Here is a 14,947-nt window from a genome sequence, read left to right on the forward strand (position 1 = left end):
CTCGGTAGGTTCTGTGGCTGAAGGGGTTCCCCAAAATATCTCCTTTGGGGCTTAACTGGGAGGTTTACTTCTCTCCTATTGGGTTATGTGGCTCGGGAGGGAGGTCCCCAGCGATGGCCTTTCAGTAATGACCGGCTGGGATAGGAAATCACACTGTGGAGTGCCCCTGGGGTCAGGTGCTTCACCCAATGGTTGGCTTGGCAGGTAGTCAGAGAATGATACCTGGCCTCATGCCATTGCCCATGTCCCTCCATTAGTTACTTAGTTCATTTACCAGTTTTGAATAAATGGCTCATAATTTCTCATATCTCTGTGTCTGGTCTCTTATTTCATGGTGGGGATTCAATCTCTATTTTCAGTTCACTGAAATATGACAAATTCTGATTTGAGTTTTAAATCTTTTTTCTAATGTATTGAACTTATCGTACCTCCTGAGACATTAAATATGATATGAAAACAAAGGTCTATTCTTTAAAAGACTTCAAAAACGGCAGCAGTGAACCAAGAAATTACATTCAATGTTCTTTTTTATTTTTAGGCCAGATAAATGAAAACAAGAATAGACTGTTTCACATCTTTCAATGACTGCAAAATAAGCAAAATATAGACAATATGGAACTAAAACGGTGTTTATCAAAATATTAAGATATCCAAAATGAGTAGCTTGCAACATCAGCAGGGAAAAAAAGTTTTAAGACATGTGTCCTGGCTATGTAACTGTACAAAAACTGAAAATAATGTTAAAGAATGAACAAGTTTACAACCAACGCAGCTTTGTAAAAACTCAATAAATTTTATATATATATATTTATTTATAATAACTATTGAAGTCAGGCACACATTTGTTCACTGTTGTGGATTGGAATAGCAATTCTTCCGATTCATGGAATGTACAAAAGTAGCATACATCGTAAGAAAATATCATAATTCTTGATTTCAAAAACACAATCATCTATATAAATCTATTTTTTTTAAAAAAACTCTTTGAAACTTAAAATCTATAAATTTTCTATTTTGATAAGTCCAATGTATTATTTTAAAAATGAATACTTAACAGGAATGGCGGCCATCCTATCCTGTTACTATGGTAAAGCAACAGATCTATACAGAGAAGACCAAAGGATTACTTATAAAGGCATTTCTTGGTGGTAGTAAGGTTAAAAGTTTCTTACAAATACAACTTTCATAATTTCACTCCATTCTATGTGTTTCTGCTTAGCTAAAATGCTTTGACAGAGTTATTCAGCGCATACGGAACTCACGTCTACAAAACTTGGCATTTTCCCAAACAAAAGGTTAGGTTTAAAGGCTAAAAACCATCAAGATCTTCTCCACATATAATTTAAATATTGCTTTTTTATTTTGTCCCCATTTAAAAATGCAAATGGATCTGACAAGAGAAAATACATGGCATGCACACATACCCAGGTGCACATGTTCTTGCAATCAACATTCAACTTTGCTGCAAATTTGTTATTAAATGAACCACAAGAATACTTTCATTCAAAAAAAGAGGGAAAATGCACGCATTACCTCCTTAATGCACAGTGGTAAAGGTGATGAAATTTTCTTGGCTCTTACACAAAAGTAAAAATAATCTTTGTCAACATCTGTTTAGATTTAATTCTAATGTGTTGCAGAATGTGTGTATTTATAGTCAACCCAGGAAAACTTTAAGAAAATACATTAAAAGTCTTTAAAGTAATCTGTTAAAATGACTGTACAGCTATACATTCTTTTAATATTTCCCATAAATGCAGAAGAAAAAAAACTGAATTTATCTTCCTGCATTTGCAATAAGTTAAGACTTTAAATCTGGCAAAAAAAGTAAATGCATACATTAATACTAACATATTTAAACCAATGAAAAGAACCACTGTTAATAGCTATAAATAATTTTACAAATATACAGGATGTTAAGATATAATTTTCTAAAAATAAAAATGTAGGAAAAACAAAGCAAGTCTCTTTCGCTAAATCAGTATATCCTAGATTGGAAGGGGTTTTTTTAACCTTGGAGAAGTTCTCTTTCAACCAATCTCATCTGAAATAGTACTTTCTCATATACACAAATATATATTTATAGTTTTGATACACATACATACGTGCACACACATACAGACACACAATTCTAGGAAACAGAACTTTTTGATAAGTTAAAAGGCGCTTGCCTACAGGTACCCGTAATTATTTTCTCCAAGTATTTGTGGGGGATGGAAATTGCTAGGAGATTTCTGGGGAAAGGCGGCAGAAATGTGAGAACTTTGAGGCTCCCATCTACACTATTTCTGCACATCAGAATGTAAGTAAATAAATATAGCAAATAGCAAGATTCGTATCCAACACTGTTCATGATTTTTTAAAACAATTCCCTGGAATAATTTAGGGCAAAGTAACCACAAGACGCTCATACACAAAACAACGATCCATTGACTACAGCTTGCAACATCTCCAAGTCTTTAGTGTTCTCTCCTGTCTGCATACATTCACTTATTCTGTTCCTGATGCTAGTGCAAGAGGCAAAACCAATGCAACCTCGAAAGAGGCCTGATGCATTTCAAGAATTATTAATTCTTCAGAATGGCTTTAAAATTCCTCCTAAATAGATGGCAAATTGGTTAATAATTAGGGCTGGAACTCCTTCACCACTGTAGTTATATCTCTCAGCCTGAACATCCCCTCCCCTTGTGTTTGACTAGGGTCTTTCTGCATATTGGCCAGAAAGCAGCTGATTGACACTCTCATCTGATCCCATAAGAGATTTCTGCTATATAAGCAAGGACCACGGCCCCTATTGAAATTCCCTCTTGTACTGGAGATTGCCTGCAGGAGAGGGTGAGGTCTACATTCGTTGGCTGCTTCTTGATGAACAGGGGAACAGACTGCTGTTGTTTGCAGAAGCCGCTGTCCTAAAAGTGTGGACTGGGCAACTTCCTTGGTTCCTACATATCCCCTAAATCAGTTGCATATATAGGGATCATGAATACAACCCAGTCATCAATGTGTTACCCATTTTAAACTGCCTTAATGAGTTCCAGCCTCGGTATTTACATAAGTATGAATCCCTGCAGGCAACGTAGCTTTCGAGCTCCATGAAAAAGATCCGTGTATTCACTGTGTTGTAAAAAGAGCTACATTGTTTACATACATAGCATGAAGGACACATAGCATTTCTTTTTCTCATTCCTGTAATTAAAGGCACATAATGGTGACTGTAGCGTTCAAGGTGTAAGTTCAGACCCTAGGGTACAGGTGTCAAATTCAAGGCTCATGGGTCAAATTTTGACTGCCACGTCCTTTTATGTGGCCCACAAAGCTTTGAGAGCAATATAGTTTCATTTATACAGCCTGACAATTACAAGCAGCCCTTAGAAGGCAACCATTGGGCTGATGTGGCCCTCAGTGAAAATGACTTTGACACCCCTGCTCCAGGGTTTAGGGATGGGAAATGTTGATGGTTCTGGAGATGTATTTGCCAGCGATGTGACTTATTGCAGGCTTCAGGCCCTCACTGAAACCACAAATGACCAGAGGGCTATTTATGGCTTCAAAAGCTCCTTTTCAAACATAACATATGCAGGTGTGTAGGCGGTGTATAACCTCGATGTAGTGTGTGTTTGTGCTGGCAGTGAGAAAGGAGCTCTGACACCCAGAGAAATACACAGGTGCTGGCATGGAGCCCGCTCCATATCTAGGTATAATGCTAACTGTCAGGATGCTACTTCCCTGCAAAAAAAGATGGGTTCTTTTTGACCAAACAGTGCTTCGGAACCATTTGGTTCTTTTATAATTAAACACCTTGGGAACGGGCTCTAAGATACAGTTTCACAAGGATATAAGTCCTAGAGAGAATAATAGAATCTCCCTCTGGGTTTTGTTCCTGACCTGCCCAAAACATACATTCAAGAGACTGTTTATTTGAGGGTCTGCCATCATGTCCTGATGATGATGCCGTTTGCTTGTTGTTTTGGAAGACAGGGCTCATCGGAGAGAAGATCATGTGCAAATACAGAGTCATCTCCTGAAGAGCAGGCACTGTGTGTATCCTGGCCTGCGGGAGAATACTGCTCAAAAGGCGCCGACAGGTCAAGATACTCCTGCAAGAAGAACAATTGTGTCGGGTAATTTCAAAAAGGGGAAAAAACACCAAAGATTAGATGGAAGTCAACAATTTTTAAATTATTTTTTATTCCCACTATTATTATCATTTTATTTTTAGGTTTTTATTATTTTCTTATTTCCTTTTCCTTCTTAGGAGGAGGGGCTCATCTTTGTTGTGACTGGTTTCCCCCCCTCTTCTTCAAATCTGTCTTTCTCCCATTTTCCTAATTCAAAGCAAATATGTTCTCCCACTTTTGATGTAAATGCCTTTCCTCTTTAATTTTTAATCTTATCAATAAAAAACATTAAAATAGATGAGGACTATAAACTTGTGCAAGCAGGATGTGGTTGAGTTCCAACAAATTGCACTAACAATAGACAGAAAAAAACAACTCAGCAAACAACTATAGTGACACTTCATTCTTATGTCTAAGGCCCCTTCCACACAGGTGAATAAAATCCCACATTATCTGCTTTGAACTGGGATATATGACAGTGTGAACTCAGATAACCCAGTTCAAAGCTGATATTGTGGGATTTTCTGCCTTGAAATTCTGGGTTATATGGCTGTGTGGAAGGGCCCTAAGTCATTAGAGGTCTTGGGAGTTCTACACTTAGGTTGTAAATATTCTGGCCTCTGCCCGAGATGATCAATGTATACCAAAACCTGAATGAACGTGAGGCCTGAAGCATAGGTTACTGTCTCCATGCATCAAGAAGCAGCACCTGCTTGTCCTAAACCCAGACTTTTGCATGCATTTTTGATTACAAGGACAATATAACAAATCCCTTAGGCCCTCCCATGTGGTCCACAATCAATAGCCTCTTTTGAGTAGATTCAACCTCAATTGTGGACAAACTCCGAATTATTTCTTTAATTTTTAACTTTTGTTTTGTTTTTAACTTAACTTTTGTTTTGTTTTATTTATGTTGTGCTTGAGTATCCTGTCTGTATGGTGCTACACTCTTTGTTTGTTTCTAGCTTGCTTTTTGAAAAAAGTGTATTTATTTTAATTTCATCGTAAGGTGCTCTATAGTTAAGTCAGAGAGGTGCGATAGAAATGTTTGAAATAAGCAAACCAATAAAGATGTTATACTTAAATGGAGCTTTAATTCAATTGCCTTTAGTGTGTGCTGTTTGTGAGTCTGGGGAGTTGACTGCTGGCTGCCCTCAGAATATAGTGATGCTCAGACCTGTTTCAACTACTATATACAATATAATATTTTAAATAAAAGGTAAAAGTCAATTTCTCCATGAAATAAGGGCTACAGCCAACCAGAAGAGAATAGATACTCACATCAGTTGAGGTTACTGTCAGAACTCGATCCAGATCTTCAACTAGTTGTTTAAACGTTGGCCGCTGTGAAGGTACTGCATGCCAGCACTCCCTCATAATCATGTACCTGGAGTGGAAAAAGGCACAAACGAGGAAGAAAGGATTGGTCACTCAACGTCACAAATCTTAAAAAGGCACGTCAGCATTCACTTGTGCTTATGAGATTTAACTGTGAAATATTTATATTATAAAGTTATTTGAAATTAAAGTAAGGTAAAGGTAAAGGTTTCCCCTTGACATTAAGTCTAGTTGTGTCCGACTTGGGGGGTGGTGCTCATCTCCATTTCAAAGCCAAAGAAAATCCAGCATATATATCTCATTTACTGTGACATATTGTGTTTTTGTGTCAGAATAATAATAATAATAATAATAATAATAATATAAACTTTATTTATATCCCACTAATATCTCCTCAAAGGAACTAGGGGCGGCTCACAAAAGCACTCCAAAGTGCTACACACATAAAATACACACTACATAAGCATACAAAACAATGACAACATAAATTTACAGAATACTTCCACCTAAAAAGTCACATAATAAAATCTAAAATTCCGTAAAAATGCAGCAGTACCTGCAGTTAAAAGTGGTTGTTTTCAAGTATCCCAATACTTACAAATCATGGGTACAGTTTGCTGGCTTATCCATTCGATGGCCTTCCTTTAGGAGTTTGAAGAGCTCCTCAACAGGAATTCCTGGGTATGGCGAACCTCCCAAAGTGAAGATCTCCCACAGCAGCACTCCAAAGGACCAACTAGGAATAATAATAATAATAATAATTAACAACAACAACAACAAGCAATGATATTCGAGGACAGGAAATGAAGAGAAAATTTCTGATTTGTTTTTGAGTAGCCATGCATAGCTAGCAAACAATGAATTAATTATCTTGGCTATTTTTCTCTAAACACTTGAAAGATTTCCTTTGATCCAGGTCAACTGAAATCCCAGGCATTGCATCTGAAATTAAAATGATCATTTAATCCAATGGCTGAGCAATCATCAGTTACTCTATACTCTTTGTGAATTCTTCTGCTGTCATCAGTAAATGGAACACATCAAATTATTCATGCACAAGTTCACCGGACTGCAGGATGCCTTCTCCTCTTGGTATTACAATTCTTTCCATGACTCTGTATTTTGCTTTATTTAACTGCATTTTCAAACAATGAAAGCAATGCTTACACATCACTCTGGTGAGTGTAGACCCGGTCAAACAGTGCTTCTGGAGCCATCCATTTCACAGGCAGCCGACCCTATAATTAGGGAGACAAAAAAGAAATATCCACCAGCACTTTCACTGAGATATTCTGGCACCATCTGAACCTTCTAATGTAATTTGAGCTGAAACAGTCTAATCAGTGACCAGACCAAACAGATGGCACCAACAGACAATGTAATAATGATCACAGATAAACTGATTGACCTATTCCACCTCCAATACAAGTAGTATTTCTGACGCAAGCCCTTCACTGTGAGGCAAGTAGAAGCCTGAAGTCAAGATGACTGGAAGCCTAAAGGCAAGGATTTGGCTAAGACATAGATACAACATCTGTTCCTTGTCCTGGGCAAAAATCCTCTCACAATTCTGGACATGGCTCATTTCTCTATCTCTCCCTCATCCCACAATGCCACTTCCATTCAGCTCCAAAGTGTTCCCTGGCACAGACGATGACAAGTTATGGGTAGCTAGTGAGGCATGTCATCTATTTTTTCCCCTTTCTCCCTTTTTGCTGCTCAGTAAGTGAATCTCGAGGCAGCTGTTATTTACCTTGCCTTTGATGCACATGTCTACAGTAGAACTGATCAAGCAGAGTTCCACTGTATTCGCTTTATTGCATCGTTTACTGCCAATACAATTACCCAAACTGACTCATTGGGGGGTAGGGTGGGGTGGTTTTTTTGCTTACGTTAGTTGTTTTCTTGTAATAATCTATGTTGTGAACATCTCTAGCAAGTCCAAAATCAGCTATCTTCATCACACTGTCTTCAGTGACCAAGACATTTCTAGCTGCCAAGTCCCTATGGATGCACTATAAAGAAAAGAGAAAAAGCATAAATATGGAAAGATTGAGAGTATTTTGCAGTTGTTTATCATGGTTTATATGCTGCTACATCATCAATCTCAGGCATCCTTAAACTGCGGCCCTCCAGCTGTTTGGGCCTTCAACTCCCAGAATTCCTGACAATTGAACAAGCTCAATAGGGCTTCTGGGAGTTGGAGGCCCAAACAGCTGGAGGGCCGCAGTTTGAGGGTGCCTGATCGATCTAATCCAGCTGTGCAAGCTCTCCTTCTCAAACCTCCCTCTGCACTGAGTCGCATCCTAATGCAGAAGAAGAAACATCTCCACTATCTCCAATTAGAGGTCAGTGGCAGCAGCAGTTTAAAAAAGGTCTCTCCGACGGGCATGCATATATATGGTATGGGAAAAGGACAGTAGGAAAAATTTTGGCAATCACTTTATTCGATCAGCATTGATAAAAATATGGGAAAAATACAGAAAGATTGTATACAAAGACCCCATTATGGATCTCTCCATTAGAAGTGGACACAGAAGAGAATTGGGACAAGGTAAGTGGCTTACACATAGAGATATATTGAAAAAACAGAATGGAAATATCACATTGAAAACATAAGAAGAAATCAACAAAACAGACAAGAATATGTCCTGGTTTCAATACCGACAAATAAGAGAAACTTATCCAGATAACTGGATTTATGGAGAAAGATACTTTCTCTGGATTTATGGAGAAAGATACTTTCTCTTATGACAGATAAGAAACTAATAATGAAGCTATACCAAAAACTATTAGAATGGTCAACAGAAACATAGCAAGTTAAGGACTGCATGGTCAAATGGGCTACAAACATTGGACACCCAATCAAACTAGAAGAATGGGAAAAAGTATGGAACCCAAAATTAAAATATACATATTCATATGACTTGAAAGAAAATTAGTATAAAATGATGTATCAGTGGTACATAACTTCACAAAAACTAGCAAAATGCTACTCAAAAGTACAGGACAAGTGTTGGAAATGTGACGATCATGCAGGAAATTTTTCACATGTGGTAGACTTTTAAAATAACAAGACAAAAATGGAAGGAAAATCAAGAAAAAAAATCCAGAAAATATTAGAAATAAAAGTGCAGCTGAAACCAGAATACTTTCTATTGGGAATCACAGATACGGATATAGATAAAAATAAATATAAGTTACTGTATTTAATTAGTGATGGCAGCTAGAATAACATATGCCCAAAAATACAGAGAACAAAAGAAACACGTTCAACAGAACATTGGATGTTGAAAACAATTGACATATTGAACATGGATAAACTACCCCAATTAGTATCCCAATGTACATGTGGAAATAAAAACATAACAGATTGGACACCATTAAGAGACTATATGATACAAGAAAAAAAAAACCTGAACTGTTAATAGAACCAAACTGTTGACTAAGAGAAGAATGGTTGCACAAAGAAAGTGAACAAAGAGGGGATAGCAGAATTATAAGGAACTAAGAAAGAACAATGCAAACCACTGTGGAGAAGATTGGAAGCCAACATTGCTCCCACCACCTCTCATTACCTTCCTTTTCTTCCCTAAATCCTCATTAGGTTCAGGGTTTTTTCTTATTTTTCTTCTCTTTTTCCTTTTATTCCCTATTTGTGGAGTATGTCCCCCACTAATCCTTCCCCCATTATCCTATTATACCTCAACTTTTTATCCTGTAAAAATTAGAAATTTATGTTTTTAAGTAATTATATTTTTAAAAAGGTATTTCCAGTGAACTTCCACATTTGATTGTCCCACTTGTCAGCCAAAACTTCCAGAGAGAAATTGAATCCCAGCCCAATCTCAGCTGCATGGTCAAAGAGCAGGCTGGTCTGTCTTCTCCTGGTCTGTATGGGGAAAGGGCCATTTTGCTTGCTCTCAGCTGGAGATCTCAAGAGGGCAAGGAAAAGCCAGAGAGGGGGGGTGGGGTGTGTGCAATGAAACATTTTATGGTAGTTTTCCCAACAGCCTGTAGATGAACCAACTGAAAGCATTTGCTCCTCATCCCTATTCAGGGAAGAGATGCTGGATTCCTGAGGTAAGAATTGGGTGACAGAGCCGTGTTTCATGGCAGATAATCCAACCCATGTGAATGGCCTCGTAAAAAGAAAGGCTTCCTGATTTGAGAAGCATCTAGTGCAGTGGTTCCCAACCTGTGGGTCCCCAGGTCTTTTGGCCCACAACTTCCAGAAATCCCAGCCAGTTTACCAGATGCCAGGACTTCTGGGAGTTGAACATCAAAATATTTGGGGCCCCACAGGTTGAGAACCACTGATCCAGTGGAAGACATTTCTCCTTTCCTTATTTACTTCGAAGAAGACATTTTGCTATTCATTTTGTTTTTTTCCTCTTCACTATTTCAATTGGAGCTCATCAGTGTGTCCTTATTCCCATACGATCCCATATACATATTATTTTCCTCAGTTGACTGTCGGTTGTATCCTTTCTCCATTTTAATAGTGCACAGATCTAAGTTGTGACACTTAAAAATTCTGTACTGAAGTTAGCAATGGACATTGTTCTCGACTCTTCTCAAAGCAAAGCTACCAGGATATCCCACTAAAGCACTGAACCTATTTTGTGCTTATTTTGTAGATGCAAAACAAGAAGTCTAAAAAACATTTCTTGCCATTTTGTTTTGTTACTCACTTTTTGAGATGCCAGGTATTCCATTCCACGTGCCACTTGGTAGGCACACGAGACCAAGTCTTTAAATGTTAATTGCTCCTCAGGTAGCTTGCAGGTATCAAAAGAGTAATCCATGCCAGGTGGGCGACGGGCTCTAAGGTATTCTCGTAAGTTCCCTTTTGATGCATATTCCACCAGAACATAGAGAGGGCCTGCAGTAAAACCATCAAGTATTATCTAAAACAGATTTTCTTCTATTTTCAAGTTCTCATTCTAATGAGCTGCAAAAGCATTACTCTGCATGTATCTCCCATCTGAATCTCTAGAATCTATGGAATTGGCTTTAGTTATGAAATCATCAGGCTGCTTCTGAGCAGGTTTTCAGGAAAACTCTGAAAATTCACTTATTCTTGCTGTAAGAATTAAAACTTCATTTAATTCTTATCTAACCATTTTGTATTTTTTATCTTGTACATTGCTTTAGGTGGGTGGGTTCCATACTTCAAGGGAGCTTCAACTCACTTAAAATAATTGTAATGTAATTATGATATTTCAGTTACAGAATAGTGCAATCAAATTTAATGGTAGCTACATCAACAAGAAAAGAAGAAGATAGATTGTCTGGGGAAACACTTGTCGTCTCGCAGAAGTGTAAACTCCATCCCCTTTCCATATTTTGATGTCTTACAGCCTGGGACTGTAAAGGATTTCATGGATGTTTGAAGTATATGAGACATTGACACTGATGTGACAGATATTTCTTACTGTGGCACAAAAAGGTAAGTAAACAAACATGCTTTAGGTTGCATATATATTCACCCACTTGTCAGTACTTGAAAAAAATACCTCCAAGTCTTTGTGGGTACATCTTTATCAATGTTGTACATCTAGATTGTGTTATTTGCCTTTTTTCTCAGAATAATAATAATAATAATAATAATAATATACTTTATTTGTATTCTGCCCTTCTCCCCTAGGGGACTCAGAGCGGATTATAGCATTTACAACAGACACATGCAAACATTAAATGCCTTACAATAATATACAATGGGACACACAAACACAGACAAGGCAAAGTCTTCTCTTTTCATTTCTGGCTTCTGGAGGCGGTGCTCATCTCTGGCTCTGGAGGAGGTGTTCTCCATTTTCAAGCCGAGGAGCGGTACCTATTTATCTACTCACATTTGCATGTTTTCGTACTGCTAGGTTGGCAGGAGCTAGGGCTAACAGCAGGAGCTCACCCCATCCTGCAGATTCGAACTGAAAACCTTAAGACCAGCAGTTCAGCAGCACAAGGGTTTAACTCATTTTGCCACCTCAGCCCCATTATATAGCTTTTAGTGATATTTTAACTGTTTGATACTTTCTATCAAGGAGAAGGATATTTGGTCTCTCCCTGTTTGAGTCTTATGTGCCTATGCAATGCCTCACAGTAGTAGTCACCGCTTGCTTTGACTTCAGGGCCCAGTGCTTCTAAACATGGGCATTACACTTACCAAATAGAAGTCACAGCCTGAACCACTAATCTGTCTGATTTCCTTTTAAAGTTGTCATCACACCTTGTGGAAATCAATTCCATAAACTAATTTATCTCATAGACAACTATATACTATACTATTATAGTATATTTGCTCGAGTCTAATGCTCACCTTTTTTTGGACTAAATTTCACACCCAAAACTGAGGTGTGCATTAGATTCGATGGTGCACTAGAATTGTGCATGGAAGTCTCCTGTGTCCTTCTGTCAGGCTGAGGCTAGTGAACATACCAGCCTTATACAGTCCTCAACTGGCCTCATTCATGAGGCCTTCAAAACCAAGGGGCAGGTTTGGAAACAGCACCGCTCTGTCAGACTGGCTTTCCTTTGCATTTAACCAACCTTGGCCCTGACAGAGGGATGGCAGTTTTCCAACTGGCCTCCTTTTCGAAGCCTTCAAAACCTCCCCCTTGGTAATCTAGTGCCAGACTAGATAAGATGCTCTGTGTGAAAACATTTAAATCCCTTCTTTTGAAAAGTATGGAAGTAACTCCTGTAGGAGTGTTGAACCATAGAGAGAGGAGAGTTTATACTGCTGTCTAGCCTACTGCAGTTCTCACATAGAAAGATAATATGTCGGTATCATTTTTAGTGTACCCTTTCATAGGCACACTCCTGAAATTTGCCTCTACCCAACCCAATTTTAAATTGGTGGTGAAGGGTCTTGGGGGCTTCCTAAAAGCACTGTAACTCACACAATGTACTTCCCCACCCCCTGTTTGCAGCCACGTTCTGGGAACATACCATCCTGTGTGCAGGCTCCCAACAGATTAATAATATTTTTGTGCTTCCCAATCATTTTCATCATTTCCATTTCTGAGATTAAGTCAGAAAGATCTTTGTCAGTTGCATCATCTACAGAATACATAGAAAAGAAGAAAAAAAGCAATTAAGGAAAAGCATACTTTCATCACATGACACATGGGAAATTCATACAAGTACCGCATTCAGTCATCTGTCCTAGCAGCCCGATAACACAATATAGCACATACCATGTTATTTCCTTGCCATTCTGTCACTACTGATTGGCCACAGTAGTCCACGCTCTGGTTACATCCTATACAGACTACTGCAACACATTCTATGTGGGGTTGCCTTTGCAGACTGTCTGGAACCTGCAAATGGTCCAACGGATGGCAGCCAGATTATTAACAGGAGCGGCGTTCAGAGAGCATACAACTCTTCTGTTGTGCCAGCTCCACTGGCTGCCAGTCTGCTACCGGGCACAATTCAAAGTGCTGGCTTTAGCCTATAAAGCCCTTAACCGTTCTGGCCCAACTTACCTGTCTGAATGCATCTCTCCTTATGAACCTGCTTGGACTTTAAGATCGTACGGGGAGGCCCTGCTCTTGATCCTGCCTGCGCCACAAATACGTTTGGTGGGGATGAGAGACAGGGCCTTCTCAGTGGTGGCCCCTTGACTATGGAACGCACTTCCTAGGGACATTAGATCGGCCCCCTCCCTCTTAACATTCCAGAAAAGAGTCAAGACCTGGCTGTTCGAGCAAACATTTAAAAATGTAATGTAAATGACATACGAATTTGGAACGACTGGACGATGAGATGGATAATGTTTTTAATTAGGAGACGCAAATGGCTTATGTTTTTATTACTTTTGTTTGGTTTTATACTATATATTAATGTTTCAAATGTTTTATGATGTTCCTGGGCATCAAATCGTTGCCTCTGTAAACCGCCCTGAGTTGCCTGAGGGCTGACAAGGGCAGTATACAAACATAGTAAATAAATAAATAAATAAATAAAAACGGATCAGTGTCTCCCTCCCTCCCTCCCAATGGTCTAATCACCAAAGCCAGCAGTTCAAACCTGGTGTAACAATGGCTGGCATCCTGTTGGTGAGTTACAGTGCTGTAAGTTATACTCATATGATCACAACTCACTTTTTTTTGGTTGTTTTGGAGTTCAGAATTCACTGTCATCTGCACGACAATCAATATCCTCTCCAAAGCCATATTTTATCATCTTCAGCTTCCTGAACCTGCCAATTTCCCAATTGGTGGAGGGTGAGGTGTAGCTAGCAAATGTCCAACTGTTTTCCATTTGCCAAGTGGAGAGCAATGACACTGCTCCAAGTTCTGTAGATGCCTGTTACTGTGTGTTTATCTATACAGGAAATGGCCAGACACTTGGTATTTCCCATTGTTCTCCACCAATCTGAAAATGGCCAAGTTTGGGAGGGTGCAACTGAGGAATTGGGAATTGAAGTATTCTAACTATATCTCGTAGCTATGTCTCCTGATGCAGGATCACAACTGATACTTCTCTATCCCAGAACCTGTAGTTGGGACACTGATGTAACTACATGTTCAGAAGGAAACAAGACAGAATCGAATTCCCACTAGTCCTTCTGTACATGGAAAACTTACACTACAGTAGGGTAGATTGTAAGTGCTTCAAAATAATAAGAATGAAAAATCCTAACAAAATGACCCCATATAATTGCCTGAATCTGGGTGGAAAGTCCTTCTTGTATTGTTATTCCTAGAATGGGATTGACCAGTAATCTTCCCTTCCTGCCAATTACTACATTCTTTTTTCAAAAATTAAGAAAATAAAGTTAAGACCACCAAACAATTTAATAACTTTGAGAGATGATGGTGTGCAAATGCAAGGATGAAGCAAAATGCCCAGCCCAACGATCTGGTGGCATGAGCATATAAATAGGTTACTAAAGGGAAGGAATAAGCTAAGTGGGGCCCAGAAAGCCTGAAAGAGCAGAGCAAGAGAGGGAGGCTACAGGGAGAAAATCGGGAAGAAAACAACCCTGCGCCAACCACTGCAGGACCAGACATAAGAAAAATAGAGTCATGCCACATAGGGACACCATTTCCTGGCACTATGTGTTCTCAGTACCTTTCAACATTTTGACAGCTACAGTGATAGGCTTATTTGGTTTCTCTTTGTTGATGCCCATTGCTTCTGCCATCACTACTTGACCAAAACAGCCTTCACCCAATGGCTTCCCTAAGGTCAGGCTGAAATGAGAGATACAAGCAAAGACATTTGAATAACTACCATGTATGTGGTGAACAAAAAAAGAAGCAGAAAATGACATTTGCAGCATATTTTTTCCTCACCAAGATCTTGCCAATTCCCACTTGGGATCAGAAGGCAGCTCAAGCTCTGAGACATTTGCCAGCATTGGTCCTTCACTGGATGAAAGGCGGGTGATCCTGACCAGAGGAGTATTGGAATTCATTGAAGAGTTGGATTCCAAAGATACCTGCTTGAATAGAGCAAAAGAGTTGTTATTGCCAACA

The 14,947-nt window shown here is 38.9% G+C and overlaps 1 protein-coding gene across 6 annotated transcripts in view; it reads right to left on the reverse strand.

Moving 5' to 3' along the window:
* Positions 1-509: 509 nt before the first annotated feature.
* FGFR3 (fibroblast growth factor receptor 3) overlaps positions 510-14,947 on the reverse strand; it is a 69,397-nt gene continuing 54,959 nt past the window's right edge. For 4 of the 6 annotated variants that reach the window (XM_067466937.1, XM_067466936.1, XM_067466935.1 and 1 more), the window contains 9 exons: positions 14,765-14,913; positions 14,541-14,662; positions 12,411-12,521; positions 10,151-10,341; positions 7,349-7,471; positions 6,624-6,694; positions 6,055-6,192; positions 5,400-5,505; positions 510-4,097 (listed from right to left, as the gene is read on the reverse strand). In XM_067466937.1, the coding sequence (XP_067323038.1) occupies positions 3,933-4,097; positions 5,400-5,505; positions 6,055-6,192; positions 6,624-6,694; positions 7,349-7,471; positions 10,151-10,341; positions 12,411-12,521; positions 14,541-14,662; positions 14,765-14,913 (1,176 nt within the window). In that variant the 3' untranslated portion in view covers positions 510-3,932. The remainder of the gene's footprint in view (positions 4,098-5,399; positions 5,506-6,054; positions 6,193-6,623; positions 6,695-7,348; positions 7,472-10,150; positions 10,342-12,410; positions 12,522-14,540; positions 14,663-14,764; positions 14,914-14,947) is intronic. The other 2 variants (XM_060769297.2, XM_067466934.1) reach the window with 1 other exon arrangement.

This window comes from Anolis sagrei, chromosome 3 (assembly GCF_037176765.1).
Source record: "Anolis sagrei isolate rAnoSag1 chromosome 3, rAnoSag1.mat, whole genome shotgun sequence".
Classification (NCBI taxonomy): domain Eukaryota; kingdom Metazoa; phylum Chordata; class Lepidosauria; order Squamata; family Dactyloidae; genus Anolis; species Anolis sagrei.